At 40.8% G+C, this 19087-nt stretch overlaps 1 protein-coding gene across 4 annotated transcripts in view; it reads left to right on the top strand.

Moving 5' to 3' along the window:
* The first annotated feature begins 753 nt into the window (after window positions 1–753).
* Window positions 754–19087, top strand: part of KIF25 (kinesin family member 25) — a 71854-nt gene continuing 53520 nt past the window's right edge. The window contains exons 1-5 of one of the 4 annotated variants that reach the window (XM_053296835.1): window positions 754–885; window positions 1809–1874; window positions 12350–12460; window positions 13497–13635; window positions 15816–15919. In XM_053296835.1, the coding sequence (XP_053152810.1) occupies window positions 13512–13635; window positions 15816–15919 (228 nt within the window). In that variant the 5' untranslated portion in view covers window positions 754–885; window positions 1809–1874; window positions 12350–12460; window positions 13497–13511. Of the gene's footprint in view, window positions 951–1808; window positions 1875–12349; window positions 12461–13496; window positions 13636–15815; window positions 15920–19087 lie in introns of all 4 variants that reach the window. The other 3 variants (XM_053296818.1, XM_053296842.1, XM_053296827.1) reach the window with 3 other exon arrangements.

Here is a 19087-nt window from a genome sequence, read left to right on the forward strand (position 1 = left end):
GAAATCTTGGCTTTCCCCCCAGGCTATGATTATTTTGTGCTTGTTTTTTAATCTTTTAATTAGATTTGTATTTTTATATTCCATCTTAATATTTTAATTGTGTAATTTTATAGGCTTGTTCTAACTTTTGTGTGAACCACATTGAGATTGTTTTAATGAAAGGTGGTATAGAAATTTAACGATAAAACCAGCAGATTCTAAATGGAAGAAACGAGCGAGCTCAATTTACCTTGTTCAAGCTGTATTGAGCTACACGCAACTGTCAACGTAGTAAAACTAGGAGGAAGAGAAAAGCACTTGGGAGGTATTTCTCTGGCTGCATTCTTTTGCCGCAACTTCCAAAACAGTTAATTTTATCGCACGTTTTGAACATGGTTTGCACTTTGAGCATATGAGCGTCACCAGAGGGGGTGCAGCAGTTGGTGCCTCACTGTGCACAAAATGAGATCCAGGAATATGGGCAAAGCCTCAGAGAAGCGAGCGCCAACGAAAGCCCTCACCACTCCTACCAGCTTAGGGAACAGGGCGCGTGAGCTAAGAAGACGCCAGGTGGAGTAAGGGGTGGTTTAGCTTGGGGGTGGGGGGAGAAGAAGAAAGAGTAGGGGAAGGCAATCTCTCTGTACGTTCTATTGTTGATCCAGCTCTTCCGTCTCGGTTGCCTCCTCCCCTCAAGTCCAACCAATCAGCATTCTTTCCCTTTCCCGGGGCAAGGCGGGTAACCATAACAACCAAGGAGAAGCTAAGCCCTTGCCTGTGATTGGTTGATTCAAACGACTTGCTTAGGAAGTGGGAGGGTGGAAGAAGAGAAAGAAAGAGGAGCTGGCTTCTCTGCCTTTTGACCTTAGCGAGCTTTGCCCGGGCTCTCAAGCTGCAGGATGCGGCCAGGTAGTGGAATCAGCCCGAGCTTTGTGTCTGAGCAACGAATTCGGCAGCTGGAGCAGAAGCTGCGAGTGAGTCCCGCCTGAAAACGGCTGTATGCCCAGGGTTAAAATCAAAGGGGAGCAGCTCTTTGGGCTATGATGTGGGGCGGAAGGGGAAACAGTCCCCCATATTTCTTGGGGGCTTGTATCTGGGAAAACAATGAGTCCACTTTTACGACGTCACCTTTTTTAAAAAAACAAACCCGTACACTACATAAGCAGAATTATTTCCTTACTTTGGGGGGTTGTTGTAGTTACCTAAACTGCCCCCACCCAGCTCCTATCGGGAGGGACTTCTCTATGCTAGGGAGCTGCCAGCTGTCCCTGTCTTAATCTCTTGTTGAGGGAACTAGCTGCCTGTATCCTAAAATGGAAACTGTTTAATTTGCTAGAATCTATACTAATAAACGCTGGATTAGTCCCAGTGCTCTTTTCTAAAATAGAACTTTTTAAAAAAATGACAGAGAGGTTGAAATGAAAAGAGGGAAAGATATCCTGGAGAACAAGTCACTGATGAGTTGAGGATTCTATTCAAGCCCACAGTGGACTGAGGCTGTGTACATGCAATAATCTGTCAGAGACTTGGCAGATATTGAAGAGCTCTGAAGCAGAGCCTCTGATTGTTTTGTGCATTTGCTCTTTTTCTTCTTTTTTATCCTATCATGATTTATGGCCAAACAGGTTTTGTGTTTCATAGAACTTCAAGCTGTAATTGCAGTGCTTCTCCCCAAATAATTTCATATATTTTCAAAACGTGTTTGAATATCTTAGCACTTAAACTGAGTAACAGGTACATGTTAGGGCTAGTTACAGTAGACTACTTTGGCTTCTCATATAACTTTATTTTATCTTTTTAACTTCAGTCTTACCTGAACTATGTTTTCGTAGGTTAAAGAAGAAAGAATAATTGTGCTTGAAACAGAAAATGCCCTCCTGCATCTCAAGCTTGCAGAGGTAATGTAATGATAGTATGCATTTATCTTGGCTCTGTTTCTCAGTTCCCTATCCCATTGTACTATATACACACACACCCCAGCAAGCCTTTGATTTAAACACTTTCATGAGTCCAGCTAGTACAGATGAGTACCTTGATATAGAAAGCCTGCTTACACTTTCACATGTCCTTTTCTGGATCAGGGAAATATGTGTGCAAAAGTGATAACCAAAAAGAGTTTAAGCAGGCAGCTTTTGGGAAAATGCATATGCTGTGTATAGCTCCTGATGTTAGATCAAGAATTGTATTGTGGGCACCAACAGATGGAGACTGGGACTGAATTTACTTCAGCATTCTTGCTGGTGCACTCTCATCAGTATAGCACAGTTTGGAAAGAGATGCACCTTTCCATCCATTTTGCAATGTGGGTTTAAATGCACATTCTACTCTGCTATGTAGGGTTAATGTTGTGTCCAGCACCTTGAAGCTTAGACAGATCTCAAGCCATCTGTTACCCTTTTCTTCCTGACTAAAGCATTAATTTACTGCATTTAGCACCTGGCAGCTGTGTCCAACTTGTAGGTGGTTACTGTTAATATTGTGAAGCACATTAATTTTCTCAATGTTCACACAATGCAATAAGTATTTGTTACATGTTAGGTTCAAATGAATTCCCATTATAACAGCAACTTGTGAAGTAGTCCCCTGCATTAAATTGGCTATCTTGATCATCTAGTTCTTTGCCTTTTTTATGCTAATGAAAAATTAAGAGCTGCATACAGGCTTGGGAAAACTCTTTTAAGTTTGTCTGCTTCATTTGTGGTTGTGTTGTTTTATCAAGACCATTATTTCCTAGCAGTTGTTGAAAACAGGAGACAGATATCTTGCAAAGAATGTTTTTTTCGTTGTTGCAGAGCTCCTAGAGATTTAAAGAACTTGAAGCATCCGGAGGTTGGGCCAGCATTAGAACAGACTGGAGAGATTAGTAATAATAGCTACTGTCAGCCAAGAGGTTCTAATCTAGTTTGAGACTTTAAACTGTTGTATGACCTCATGAAAATCATTTGTGCTTATGGAGGAGTCTTGGCTAACGCTTTATGGATAAAAATGGGGATCAGCTGAAACAAAATAAAACTTAACTGAAAACCAGATGTTGCCTTTTGAGCTCAGCTTCCCTGGGAACACCTACAAAAATACAGCAGCTGAGTTCAGAGAGAGTACAATGCCTTGTGTGCTTCAAAACCTTCAGCATAGAACTCTTCAGGAATTAGGACCAACCTTTAAGTGCAGAGCTGAGGCCACTTCTGTGACAGACTACTAGTTGCTCAGTAGGATGCAATCTTTATTACAGTCATCAACTAGACAAAAATATAGCACAATAAGTAATAACCTACAGCAATTGTGATTTTACCTGTACTTTCTTACAGAACACAGTTCAGTATATAACAATATATAATACAACCAACACTCATGATTTTACCAAGTAGCTCAGTACCTAACTGCAGGTAATAACCCTCAAAGTTATGTATCGGCAGGCAGGGAGGTTCACCCTTTGGTGCATACCAAAATTGCAATGGCTTACCTCTTTGAACTTTGTTTGTAAATACTAATATTAAGAGCAGAAGGTTAGGGTTAACTGAAAAAGGTTGGACAAACGTCCCCTTGATAAGGAATATGTGTGCTGCTGGTTGGGCAACAGCTTGCTCTTTGCTTTTGTGCATGGGGAGCATGTGATGTTACTTGCATATAAGCAAGACAGAGGACATGCCAAGAATGTGTTGTTTTTCACCACGTCCTTACAGTTTTCCCACAGCAAGGACATGGGGAGGAGGTGGAGAAGGCAGAAGATCGTGAGAGGAGGCAGAGGATGCCCATCTTGTCGAAGGGCCCATTCCACCCTTGCTACACTCTGATTAAAAGCACAGTAGTAGTCTGTTGCTCTCAACAGCCATTTTTCTAACTCACAAGCAGGATGGATAATAATAATACCTCCCACAGTGAGGCACTACCTTGGCATGGTTGTAGGGCTTGCGTGCTCTGAGGAAGGTGAGAGCTAGAGGTCCAACCATACTGGACAGGTCTCACCAGAGGAGCCAGACAAAGAGTGCCTCTCTCATCAACAATATGGTGAGGCGTAACTTTAATAAATCTATACCGGATTGGTCATCGCCCGGGTCAACAAGGACCGCGCCAGGTGCTGGAGCCCCTGGACATCTGGTGGCAAGTGGGCAACAGGATTCAGGATCTTCAGTTGAGCAACCAGGGCTGGAGACTGCAAGGTTACTGGAAGAAACGTCGCTTAACCAGAAAAAATATACAAAAAATGCCAACAAGGAAAGAATGATCTGCTATTACAAGTCTAGTCCAACTAGAAGAGGTTATTTTAAAAGAATGTACCAAATTTGGAAAGAGAAGCATCCAGATACAGAAATAGCAGAAGAAAGGCTAGCAGACCAGAGAAGATTCATAATAAGAAATAAAGTATTCACAGGAGTTGAGCTGGAAGAACTGCAAAGAACAACACAGACTCAAGATATGGAAGAAGAATTACCACCAACTGAAGAAGTTGCTCAGGCGCAGGTGAAGGAGGTGTTGGAAATAGAGGATGCCACTGTTGCTAAACTGTTTCAAAATCAAAACCAGGCAACCTCCCCTTTGCCTTCTCCTCAAAAACCCAAATGCCCTTTAACAGAAAAGCAACAAGAACTAAAGCAAAAAATAACTGAGCACATGAACCAAACAACCACCAGGGTTTGACTTCCAGCTCTAAAAACAGTTGCCAAAAAACAACTTGCTCGGGCATTAAAAGATGTCAATGCTGCACTTGCAGAAATAACAACCAATAATTTGCAAGAAACAAACCAACTAATGTACAGTGCAGCAACAATTACAACACAAGAGCTCAGATATAAGATAAATGGACCTGTAAAAAAAGAAAGTAATACATCACCTAAATGGAAGATTAGATTAGAAAATAAAATCTCCAAGCTTAGATCAGATGTTAGTCAATTGAAAGATATGAAAGACAAGGAGCTGAAGAATGAAAACACCAAACAGTATCTGATCGAAAAATACCACCTAGATTCAAGGAAAATTAGAGAAGGCCTGGAAATAATAAAGCAGCAAATAACAGCAGTGTCAAAGAAGATAGCAGATACGAAGCTAGAATTACACAACACAGGTAGAATCTCCAATTCCAGACGAATCAGAGACGTTTCTACCAAAGCATAGAAGGAGAAACTGCAAGAAACTTAGAAACACCAAATAAAGAAGAAACAGTGCAATTCTGGGGGAAATTATGGGACAATCCAATAGATTATAGATTATAATAAAAAGGCAGGCTTGATGAAAGAGGTCAAAAATGTAACCAACAAATGCAAGCTCTAATAATAACACCAGAATTAATAAGTGAAAGAGCAAAGAAAATTAACAATTGGACTGCGCCAGGCGACGATGAACTGCATGGCTTTGGCTTAAACACCTAACAAGCCTCCATAAACAACTATCAAAACAGTTCAATCACATTTTGCAAGGAGGTGATATTGAACAATGGCTAACAACTGGGAAAACTCATCTCATCATGAAAGACCCAGCAAAAGGTGCAGTTCCAAGTAATTATAGACTGATCACCTGCCTGCCAACCATGTACAAATTATTAACTGGAATAATAGCAGATGAAGTCATGCAACACTTATTAACTACCAAACAGCTTCCAGTTGAACAGAAAGGAAATTGCCCGAACACCAGAGGCACAAAAAACCAGCTGCTGATTGACAAAATGATTTTAGAAAATTACAAGAGAAGAAAAACCAATCTAAGTGTTGCATGGATTGACTACAAGAAAGCCTTCGATTCATTGCCTCACACATGGATACGAAAATGTTTAGAAACAACTGGTGTCAGCAAAAACATTCAGATATTTATTTAAAAAGCAATGAGCATGTGGAGTATACGGTTAACAATCAATGGTGAGACACTTGGGCAGGTTAGCATTAGAAGAGACATTTTCCAAGGGGACTCACTATCCCCTCTGTTGTTTGTAATCGCTATGACCCCACTTTCACAAATACTAAACAAAACAGGCCTCGGATACCAAACATCTAAAACATCAAGTAAAATCAACCATCTGCTGTACATGGACGATCTGAAGTTGTATGGAAAGTCCCAGTCAGAAATCGAATCACTGCTAAACACTGTCCATATATTCAGTAGCGATATAGCAATGGAGTTTGGACTAGACAAGTGTGCTACATTAATAATGAACAGAGGAAAAATAAGAAAAACAAGGAATAGAACTTCCCAATGGAAGCAACATCAAGAACCTGGAAGAGAAAGAACATTACAAATACTTGGGCATTCTGCAGGAGGATAACATTGCACACACTGAAGTTAAAAGAAAAATGGGAAGTGAATACATCAGGAGAGTTAGAAAAATCCTCAAGTCCAAACTCAATGGTGGGATCACCATACAAGCCATAAACACCTGGGCTATACCTGTTATCAGATACACTGCAGGAATAATAGACTGGACCCAGGCAGAGCTAGAGATGCTAGATCGTAAAACCATGAAAATAATGACCATCAATCATGCTCTGCACCCCCGCAGTGATGTCAATAGGCTATACCTCCCTCGCAGCTCAGGTGGAAGAGGAATGCTGCAAGTCCATCAAACAGTAGAGGAGGAGAAAAGAGGCCTTGAAGTATATCTCAAGGACAGTGAAGAAGATGCACTTCAAATGGTCAATAACGAGAAACTATTCAACACCAATGAAAAAAAGCAGGCCTACAAGAAAGAACAAGTCAAGAACCGAGCAGAAAAATGGAGAAATAAGCCACTGCATGGTCAATATTTGCACAATATAAGTGGAAAATCAGACATCACCAAGACCTGGCAATGGCTTAAGAATGGCAACTTGAAGAAAGAAACAGAGGGTTTAATACTGGCTGCACAAGAACAGGCACTACGAACAAATGCAATAAGAGCAAAAGTCAAAAAGTCAACAACAAACAGCAAGTGCTGCCTTTGTAAAGAAGCAGTTGAAACCGTGGACCACCTAATCAGCTGTTGTAAAAAGATTGTAGACTGATTACAAACAAGGGCATGACAAGGTAGCTGAGATGATACACTGGAATATCTGCAAAAAATACAGGCTACTTGTAGCCCAAGATTGGTGGGACCATAAAATTGAAAAAGTTGAAGAAAATGAAGATGTAAAAATATTATGGGACTTCCGACTACAAACAGACAAACATCTGCCACACAATACACCAGATATAACTGTAGTTAAGAAGAAAGAAAAGAAGAAAGAAAAACAAGTTAAAATAATCGACATAGCAATACCAGGGGATAGCAAAATAGAAGACAAAGAAATAGAAAAGATCACAAAATACAAAGATCTACAAATTGAAATTGAAAGGCTGTGGCAGAAAAAGACCAAAATAATCCCAGTGGTAATTGGCGCCCTGGGTGCAGTTCCAAAAGACCTTGAAGAGCACCTCAACACCATAGCGGCCACAGAAATCACCATCAGCCAATTACAAAAAGCAACTTTACTGAGAACAGCCAGCATGGTGTGGTGGTTAGAGTGCTGGACTAGGACCGAGGAGACCCGAGTTCAAATCCCCATTCATCCATGAAACTAGCTGGGTGACTCTGGGCTAGACACTTCTCTCTCAGCCCAACCTACTTCACAGGGTTGTTGTAAAAAAGAAACTCAAGTATGTAGTACACCACTCTGGGCTCCTTAGAGGAAGAGCGGGATATAAATGTAAATAATAATAATAATAATATATTCTGCGACAATATCTATAACAACAGCAACAACATTGACAATAAAATTCAGCCATCCCAGGTCCTTGGGAAGGACTCGATGTCTGGATAAAACAAACCAGTCAATAACACCTGTCTGACTGTGTGAATAAATAATAATAATTCAATTTCTATACCGCCTTTCCAAAAATGGCTCAGGGCGGTTTACACAGAGAAATAATAAATAAGATGGATCCCTGTCCCCAAAGGGCTCACAATCTAAAAAGAAACACAAGATAGACACCAGCAACAGTCATTGGAGGTACTGTGCTGGTGGTGGATAGGGCCAGTTACTCTCCACCTGCTAAATAAAGAGAATCACTACGTTAAAAGGTACCTCTTTGCCAAGTTAGCAGGGGTAAGGGATAAGCAGGGATAAGATGGAGGTGACTATGTATCTGTTCCTCTGCAGCATCTAGGATTAAGAAATGTACTGTCTCTAAATAGATAAATTGCATTTGCCTGCCATAGTTAACAGCTGTTGAGGTCTTTTTTCTTTTTTAAGCAATCTAAGTTAAACCTATCATAGCCTGTTGTGGACATGAATCTTGTGAGAAATAGTATTATCTTCTTTGTTAGTCTTGAATCTCTTGTCAATCAGTCTCAAGAACTATCCCAATACAGTATTCACCATAGTGAGTTTCTGGAGTTTTGGCATAGCCAGGGTTTATACTTCAAAAGATCAGTGACAGTTCGTCCATCCTCTTTTCTTTTTTTTCTTTTTTCTTCTTCTAAGATCAGTTGAAGAGCTGTGTGCAAGGGAAGGTTAAAGACTCACTGTAGCCTATGGCTGTGATAAATGCTTGTATCTCCTCATACCTGTTCTATAAAACTTGTAAAGAAATTATTAGAGGATCTATATACATAGACTTGTACAATAGTCACACAGGCTTGAGAGTCCCAGAAACGGTATGATAGAGAAAGGAAGTGTGGGGTTATGGTCAGGATGTTGGGCTAGGACTGGGGGTCCAGATTCATGTCAGGGGCCTTGGGGCAAAAAGTGAAGATGGGCCACTGCACCACCCACCACCACCTTCTTCAGAGAGGCACAAAGGATTGCAAAGAGCAAATTGTTTGACCAGCAGGCCCTCTCCCTCAGCAGGGGAAGAGGGACATATGCCCACCCACCTCCAATACACACTTATTCCATTGTAGCTACTCCCCTGGTTCAAATTTCACTCATCCAGGAAGCTTTCTTGGTGGCCTTGGGTAAGAGTGTTTCTTCATGAAATTGTATCTTCTGTGCAAGACCTACTGCAAGCTTCAGTCACTACAAAACCATTGCTGCCTTTCCTCCCACCTCTGAAAACCAGCTGTATCTAAAACCCTGCAAATTGTTTCCCAAGACATACATAAAGGGAGACGCTGCATTTTCCCGGCTGCTTCATTAAAATACGTTTATTGAAGACACTTTTAATGAACAGAGATGAATCATTGCTTTATTTCAATTCATTTTTCCATGACAAGTTGGAGCTAAATAATTAAATTACAGCAGACACTTGGAAAGTGGCAAGAATGCTCAAGTTAAATGAACTGCTCTGCTCTCCAAATTGATTTTCACTATTTTCCTCTTATAAATAGAAATGGGATTTCAGAATTCATGCAAGAAGCCAAATTTTAATCAATTTGTTATGTCTCCAGCCATCATCTCTGCACTGACTGAAGCAAGAGAGTATGCTGTTAATTCAAACATATACTTTTGCAATAAAGTAATAGCTGGGATCCAAAGAAGTACCTTGAATGTGCCTAAAGGAGTAGGCATGCCCAGAAGTATTCTTGACAGCCCCTCCTCCCCACGTAACTACTGTAACACAAACTGCTTTTGAAAGCCATCTTAGTTTCAATAATACTTTCTCTTGGGGGCAGAGAGGAAGCAACTGTTTTGAAAACATAGACCTAGTATCTCCCAGGTGCAGAGCTTGTTGCATGATTTTGGACTCCTCCCGATGTTAATAGTTGTTGAGGCTTCTATGCAGAGGCGTATCTAGTGAAAACAGTGCCTAGGGCAAACACTGAAATTGTGCCCCCTATCCAAACATCTGACACCCATCTTTCAGATAACTTTACCATAATATCAGCTCAAAAATAAAAGTCAAGCTCGTTAATCTTTTAATATTTCAAAAACTATTTAGCAGTGGACGTAGCCAGACCAAAAAATGCTGGAAAATGACAAATTTCAGTATGCTGGGGCTCATGAAATACCCAAATACTATGTGGAGGTGTACTTGGAAAACTAAACAGAAGTGCCTGTCTAATTCTCTACTATGCTTTGTAGCATCACTATTACATAAGTTTTAAAATTAAATGGAGAATTGGACTTTTCCCAGATACTCTGGAAAATAATTAAAGGATATGCAGAGTAAACTATGTCACTGCTTGGAATATATTCTAGTATTTCAGAAAGACCATTAAAATGAGAGAAAGAGAGCAAGAAACTCCCAGTGGGCCTTAATACTAAGGATTTCACACTGAATCAAAGACAAACTCACCATTAATAGCCATATTATTAAGACATCACATTTAACTCACTTATCACAAGAAGCAAAGAGCAAATGAATACAATCCTAGCTCATAAGCTTCAGCTCAGTATTCACAATCCCTGATTCCCTGTACATAGTGCCAATCTGAATATGTGTACAGTGTCTTATATTATATTAATTTTTTTAAAAAAAATTACCTGTAGCCCCTTCAGGGGGCTTCCTAAAGGCTGTGGGGGGGTCTGCAAAGGTTCCCCCTCCCCCTGCTGGCCTCTAGCTCCTCACAGGGACCATTTGAGCATGTGCGGTGGCCATTTTTAAAAATAACCTTTTAAAAAAATGGCTGCTGAAAACAAGATGGCCACTGTGCATGCTCAGATGGCCTCTGCAAGGCCTGGCATGGCCAAGGGCCTCACAGAGGCCATTTGACCATGCACGGTGGCCATTTTGTTTTCAGCAGCCTTTTAAATTTTTTTTTTTAATTTTACAAAATGGCGCCCCCCTTCAAGTGGCGCCTGGGGCACGTGCCCTGCCTGCCCTACCCTAGATACGCCCCTGCTTCTATGAAGGTAAACTAGCAGTTGAGAAGAAGCATTCGAAAACATAGCATGCAGCAAATATAACTGGATCTCTTGCACATTCTGAAGTTGAATGGTTCTGGTGCAGAAAAAAAAAATCATCCCAACATCTCCTTGGACAGTTAATTTTTAATCCCTGTACAGTATGGAAGACCAGAGTGTGCGACTGTGGATTATCCGCTTTTTCAAGAGTACTAAAAGCAGTGCAGTGTTTGATTTTAGAAAAATATATTCGGAATTGCAGTATGCTGCTCTTCAGCATGAGGAGCTCTTTTGATAGTTCATTGTCCCCAGATGAGGACATGTGATCTGATGCTATAGTAAGGCTGTACTTGTGTTACCCCACCATGCATTAAGTGGGGAGCAGGATCATACCATCTAGCCTTTCCCCCATCTGCATTCCATGTAACTGCTAAAAGAGCTTATGCCTATACAATCCATCTGTGCATCGGTTCTGTCCATACAGCTGCAAACTGGAAAAGCAGGAAAGGCACTCACAAATGGACATGTGGTCCATCAGACATTTGAAGAATCATGACTTTTGAGGATTTAGATGAAATAGCATTTCACTTGTCACTTGCAGCACCTGAGATTTGGATCTACTATTGTGTTAACTGTGGTTGAAATAGGGTGACTTGTTCAAAACCAGCCAGCAGGTCTTGCTGACATCTGGATCATACTATTCATTTATTTATTTTAAAATACCCTGCCCTTCTAATAGTTGACTTGGGGTAGCTTACAATATATTTTAGGACTCACAAATTTGGGAATATAAACAATAATTGCACCTGAAATGAGAGAGACAGGGTAATCAGGGAGGAATCTCAGACTAAGATCTCAACCAAAGGCCAGCCTAAAGAAAAAGATCTTTAGCTGGTGCCTAAAAACAGGCACTGGGGAAGCTATACAAATCTAGAAGAGAGTGTTACAGGAAAATGTCTCTGCTGTGTTAACTTGGGATGAATCTCTAGGGATTTAGAACACAAAGAGAGCCTCTCTGCAGATTCTTATAGGGTGGGCAGAGTCATATGTGGGAAGGAAGTACTTGGGCCCAAAACATTTAGGATCTTTAAAGTCATAACCAGCACTTTGAATTGTGACCGAAAGCAACTGGCAACCAATAAAGCTCTGCTAGAACAGGTGCTACATGAGTACACAATTCTGAACTAGTTAGGACTCTCACAGCCGCATTTTGCACCAAGTGTAGCTTCCAAAGATTTTTCAAAGGCAGCCCAATGTAGAATGTATTACAAGAATCCAAACAAGCTGTAACAAAAGTATGGGATAAATATGGCCAGGTCTGACTGAGGCAGAAGCGATCAATTACAAGTGTGATCAGATTTGGAATATAATATCCCATGTTCAGTTCTTCAAGCATGAAGGAAAATATAGTAATTGTGGGTAACATATTAATAAGAAAACATGGAAAGTAGAAAAAGAGTATTCTTGATTCCCGTATAAACAACTTGACTTCATCTCTAGTGTCAGTATAAATATGCAAAATACCATTGTAGGTTATGTAATACACTTTCCCCCTGAATTTACATTTTATATTTCTGGGTTTGTAAAACTGTTTGATGTTGTTGTTGTTAAAGCATCTTTCTTGGAGTACGTTTGTTTGTTTTTAACAGACTTGGAAACTCTCGATCAAACAATCATGTAACAGCTGTGTTTATTACAAGCAGCAGAACTTGCATGGAAGTGTCAGGTCTGCTCTAATCCAGCTCTGTGGAGCCATTCAGGTAAAGAGATTTAACAGAATTTGAAAGGTTCTGTAAATCCTAAAAATGGTCCTTAGTAGCCATGTTGGCCGATTAGAAAACATCCAAAATCAAGTAGGGTAATACATTTATTAGGGCTAACAAAGTAGCCCTATATCACAAAGTAGTCAGCAAGCCTAGGCATTCTCCATCATTTCTCCCTGAGTCTGAGGCATCATAACACTTCCTGTACAGGAAGAGAGCTGGTTTTGTGGTAGCAAGCATGACTTGTCCCCTTAAGCTAAGCAGGATCTGCCCTGGTTGCGTACGAAAGGGAGACTAGAAGTGTGAGCGCTGTAAGATATTCCCCTTAGGGGATGGAGCTGCTCTAGGAAGAGCATCTAGGCTCCAAGTTCCTTCCCTGGCATCTCCAAGATAGGGCTGAGAGAGATTCCTGCCTGCAACCTTGGATAAGCCGCTGCCAGTCTGTGTAGAGAATACTGAGCAAGATGGACCTATGGTCTGACTCAGTATATGGCAGCTTCCTATGTTCCTGTCCTTGCCTCTGAAAAGAGCCAGGAGCTACAGACTCCTCAGTTGCCCAGGTGAGAAGAAGCAGTGTGAACCAAGGAACAAAAAAACATTTGGTGCTACCTGATCCTAGTTGCTAGGTAGCATGCCCCCACAGTCACCTTCAAAGCTTTGAAGAGCTGTAGTTGGAAAAAACCCAGCAGTAGCAGATATAACATGCAAGGCCTGGGGAGTGAAGATTTTTCACTGCTCTTCTCCCAGAAGCTTTTATCTCTTGCCATTTCTTTTTGAGAAAATTATATTGAGAATGGATTTCAATTATTTCCCTTAGTTGAACATTCTTTGGGTGCCTTTAAAACATGATCACCAATGTTGTCATCTCAAATAACTCCATCCTACCTTGTAATCGTTTCTTCTTTTTTTAATGTGAATTTGCCTTCATAGCTTGAAGCAGCTCAACTCTAAATGTTCAAGGATAAATAAAAGTTGAGGTTCCTACAGTGTTGTTTACTCCTCTAATATTAAGACCTTTTCCTGCTTTGTGTAGAGATTGAAGCAAGACATGAAGAATCTCCGTTTGTTTGCTCTTGCATTTTCAAGGGATGTCCAGCATCAGGGCAATAGCTATCTCTACCAGATTTCGGCCTGTGTCCAAAGGCTACAGCTACATAATGAAGCTATGCAGAGTAAGAGATGAGTAACAATTAAAACTTATTGGGCTAACATCTAGTGGCTTAAATTATGCGTGTGGCTACACTGAGACACCATCTAGTGGGATCTGCCATGAGTATCCCAGCTTTGGGACTGAATGGACAACCTTGTCTTGGTGCTAGGACAAAACATAGGTGCTGTTACATCAGTGCTTATCCATTTGATTCAGATGTGGTTCCCTAGGAGGCTGATGCAGTGTTGGTGAGGACTGGGCACGTTGTTTTCCTGTCCCCTTGTGCCTCCTGCAGGGCTTTTTGTCAAATAGGAGTTGCAGGGATCAATTCAAAAGTTCAGTAGCCTTTCCTGAAAGTCAGGATAAGGTATAGGATTTTTACAGAAGGTGGGCTCAACAAAATCGCTCCATTTGGCTCCAAATGGCCCTGTCCACCCCCAGCACAGTACCTCCAGTGACTGTTGCTGGTGTCTAACATGTTTCTTTTTAGATTGAGAGCCCTTTGGGTACAGGGATCCATCTTATTTATTTGTTAGTTCTCTGTATAAACTGCCCTGAGCCATTTTTGGAGGGGTGGTATAGAAATTGAATAAATAAATAATAAGAAAATACTTTTTTTGTTTTGTTAAAACTAAAAATAGTGCAATATACTCTAGGTGGAAGCTGCCTTTCAAGACAGTTTGGAAACTATAATTGGTTCAAAATATGGCTGTTAGGGGCTAGATAGATGGTCAATGCAGTTTGCACTGATTTGACATCAATACACTCATTACCACACATCACCAATTTGCTTCTGGGCTTAATTTAAAGTGCTAGTGTTAACTTGGTCCCAAGCTGTTTAGAGCTTTTAAATTGTCTTAAGAATACCTTCACCATAGACACCTACCTGAGCCAAGACTGGGTCTCAGCTTCTGTTTTCTGGCCAGCCATTAATCCTGATTGATTGGTGGGTACCAGAAATTGGGCTTTTTCAGTGTTCGTGCTGCATTTCTCCCTCCTTGGGGAGATCTGCAAGCTCCCCCCCCCACTTTACTTTTGAATAGGCCTCTTAATTTGATTTTATGTTTATGGAATTCCGTAAGGTGTTTCATAATTGCTCTGCTTTTTATCTTGGTTCTTAACTGTTCTGTTAGTTATGCTTTTATGTTTTGCGATGTTTGCTTTTTTATTGTAACTTCTGTTGTAGACTGTATTCTTCAAGTTACACCTAGTTTTTCCTCAAGCCCTGCACATGTTGTTTGGTTAGATGACATCAAGACACAGTTTAATTTAGAATAAACTACAGTAAGACCACCCTAGTGCAATTGTTGCAGAGTCCACCCTCCTCTGCTTTCTTGCAAAAAGAAAACTTAAAGGGCAAAATAATCTGCAATCCACCTTCACAAACTGAGAGGGATGAGAGAGGGAAAGTAGTCTATTCCCTCACCCTTTTCAGCCATCTCGCACATTGTGCCACAAATGTTATTGCTTCAGATTTGCTGGCCACAGTAGGAACTACTACTATGCAGTCCAAGGTAGTGCTGCACAGGAGCCCCTCTGAATTCTCGCATATTTAGGTATGTAGGTGCAAACATCTTGTACCTGGTACAAAGGACATTCACTTGCCATCCATCCATGAACAAATTCTCACACATCTAGCAATACTGGTGGGACTACATTAGAAGGCATAGCTACTCCTAATTTTTCCTCCAGGCCAAACATGCTGCTTGTTTGAATGGCATCATAGTACACTTAGTTTAGAACAGGCCTGCTCAGCTTTGAACAGGCCTCCTGCAGATGGCCTACAACTCCCATAATCCCTGGCTATTGGCCACTGTGGCTGGAGATTATGGGAATTGTAGTCCAAAAACAGCGGTGTGGGGTGGGCAAATTTAAGCAGTCCTGGTTTAGACAGTTTATAGCAGGGCAAACCTTACTACAGCTGTGGTGAGTCTCTCCTGCCACATACCATCTAGTGACACATATGACTTAGTGAGAGGAACTGAATGTGTCAAGGATTGTGTTTGTTTTCCCCCCACTATGGTGTCACAAGAGAACTGGATTTCATGGAGTTCTCCCAGAGAATATTCCTTCTAGCCTTATAATTTTCTCTGCTGCTTTAAATAGTTTGTACGTATCAGCATGCAAACACCTCTAGTTCTGTGCCTGAGGAAAATACATAGCCTGATAATTCTGTGAATTTTTGTGAAAATGTCTTTTCAGCATTTCAGACAAAAGCTCTTGAACTTGAACAATCCTTGCATGAAGTAAATGAGAGATACAAGAAAGAACAACAAAAGAGAAAAGTACTTCACAACAGTTTGATTGTAAGTATCCTGGTAACTAGGTCTGTGATGTCTACAAATGTTAGAGTTGCCACAGAGTTGAAGAAACTCTCCAGTTTCTTCAGTGGTCTTGCATCCACAAAGGATGATGTGGCTGTGGCTCTTCCCCAATGTGGTCTCTGTGGCTCTTCCCCAATGCTGGCACCCTCCCTCTGTTCCCAGCCGCTGCAGGGCAAAATGGAACTTCTACTTGTTCCAGCAGGCAGGAGGGGAAGGATAGGTAATGGGAACAGAGCAGTAGAGCCTGTGGTTGCATCCCTCTTCACTGCTATTGGACCATTTAAAGAAAACAGATGGTTGTCTGCCTTGAACCTTTGTCAGATATGGTTTTGTCTTTATATACCACATTGTACACTAATTATTGCTAGGACATCAGCTTTTCAGCTAACCACGCCACTTATCTTGGAACAAGTTCAATATGATAATGCTAAAAAGAATCCAAAGAAATTATCCAAGGCCTTTCAGGATTCCAGATCAGCCCATAAGGAAGCTCGTGGCATTCGGGAGGGCTAAGAATTGCCAGACGCTATTATGAATAAATCTGGATTGAATTTAAGTGTTCTTCCAGTTGCCATCCTACCCTATGATTAATGAAGCTCCACTTCATTAAAATCCAAAGCTGGTTTTATTGTAGACCAGGAACGATTTTGGCATATGATGATGGTCTTATTCTCCTCGGTTCATCTCCCAAACGTCTAAATTCCTTTCCAGTCTGACTAGTTTCCAATCCATGAAATCGGCTGCTTGTAATTTAAGTGAAATAGGATCTGCAGTATCTTTGCCTAACTGTTGACTATTTGTCAAGATTCTTCCCATTTGCCTTTCTAAATGTGCTTTATATAGGCTTATTGACTGACGTAGTGTGCAGTAAAACGTGAGCGTATGGGACCCAACCAGGGCTGTTGCTTATGTGGATGGCAGCCCCAGCAGTGTTGCACAAGAGCACACTTATGCAACTACTTAAAACAGCTTGTGTGCAGTTGTGCAGGGTGGGGTGAGAAAGGAAAAGGGAGGGACAGGAGAAGGAAAAAATGGAGTTCTTTCTGAATAAACTCTTAGTTAAATCTATATAAGATTACTTTGTGTTTGTGTAGGAAGCCGCTATAAAACAACCACCTTCACTGATATCAGTGTGGTGGCATATCCCAAATGCTGACATTTCACTGCACATCATGTCAGCTATTAAATATAAATTCCTATATTTAATATTTTTGGTTATTGATACTTATTTTGATGGAGTAAATACTGTCTGGAAGGAGCACAATCTATCATACAAATGGAGTAATGTTTTAAAGTTGTGTGTCTCACTGAATAAGCTCCAAGTAGGAATCAAACCCCTTTCCACACAAAAAAATTATGTGCAATGTATATGCTCCTTTTTAGGCTAAAATCTTTCAGCTTTGCTTCTGCCTTGTTGTTTTAGATTCTGCATTGTTTTTATTGTATTTAAATGTGAAGTGTAAGACAATAAAAATCCAATTTTATAAATAGAATAGAATTGTAAAATACCCTTCCATGTGTATGGGTGTGTGTGTGTGTGTACGCACACATGTGTTGTACACACGTGGACAAATTTGTTGGTAACACTACAGCTCATTGAAAAAGTGTTTTATGCCTCTTCAAAAGCAATTAAATGAAAAGCAATTGTCCCATGTATACCTGCATGCCTTTGATATGTCATCAAGTAAAGCAAAGCTAGTGTGAAAAGAGATAAAGTATTGCTTATTCTACAAAGATATTCTAAAGTGGCCTGGACACATTTGTTGGTACCCCTTGAAAAGATCATAAATAATTGGATTAGAGCGATGTATCAAATTAGCTGTTTTTTTCCATTAGTAGCACACATGTCTCCAATTGTGCAATCAGTCATTCAGCCTATTTAAATGGAGAAAAGCAGTCACTCTGCTGTTTGGTATCATTGTGTGTCCCACAATGAACATGGACCAGAGAAAGCAAAGAAGAGAGTTGTCTGAGGAGACCAGAAAGAAAATTATAGACAAGCATGCTAAAGGCAAAGGCTATAAGACCATCTCCAAGAAATTTGGTGTTCCTGTGACAACAGCTGCAAATATTATGAAGAAGTTCAAGGTCCATGGGACTGTAGCCAACCTCTCTGGACGCGGCCGCAAGAGGAAAATCGACCCCAGAATGGGCAGAAGGAAAGTGAGAAGGGTAGACAAAAAGCCAAAGACAACTTCCAAAGAGCTACAAGCTGAACTCCAAGGTCAAGGTCCACCATCCGTCCCTTTTTGAGTGACAGTGGGCTCAATGGAAGAAGACCCAGGAGGACTCCACTGTTGAAAGAAAAACATTAAAAAAGCCAGACTGGGATTTGCTAAAATGCATATTGACAAGCCACAATGCTTCTGGGAGAATGTCCTTTGGACAGATGAAACAAAACTGGAGCTTTTTGGCAAATCACATTAGCTCTATGTCCACAGATGAAAAAATGAAGCTTTCAAAGAAAATAACACCACACCTACTGGGAAACATGGAGGAGGCTTGGTTATGTTTTGGAGCTGCTTTGCTGCATCTGGCACGGGGTGCCTTGAGTCTGTGCAGGGAACAATGAAATCTCAAGACTATCTAGACATTCTGGAGTGAAACGTACTGCCCAGTGTCAGATGCAGGTCATGGATCCTCTGTCTCAGATGCAGGTCATGGATCCTCAAACAGGATAATGACCCAAAACACACCACTAAAAGCACCCAAGAATGGCTAAGAACAAAACATCGGACTATTTTGAAGTGGCCTTCTGTGAGCCCTGATTTGAATCCTGTCAAACATCTATGGAAAGAACTGAAACCTGCAGTCTGGAGAAGGCACCCTTCAAACCTGACACAGCTGGAGCAGTTTGCTCAGGAAGAGTGGGCCAAACTACCTGTTGACAGGTGCAGAAGTCTCATTGAGAGCTACAGGAATCGCTTGTTTGCAGTGATTGCCTCTGAAGATTGTGCAACAAAATATTAGGTTAAGGGTCCCATCATTTTTGTCCATGTCATTTTCATTTGCGGTGTTATTTGAAATATTCTGTTGCATCAAAACTCTAAAGCAAAGTCTGATTTTTGTTAAATGCAGAATAAACAATTACTTTTGTCAGTTTCAAGTTATTTCAGAGACAATTGTGGGTTCTCCTTTTTTCATGGAGGG

This window comes from Hemicordylus capensis, chromosome 1 (assembly GCF_027244095.1).
Source record: "Hemicordylus capensis ecotype Gifberg chromosome 1, rHemCap1.1.pri, whole genome shotgun sequence".
Taxonomy (NCBI): Eukaryota; Metazoa; Chordata; class Lepidosauria; order Squamata; family Cordylidae; genus Hemicordylus; species Hemicordylus capensis.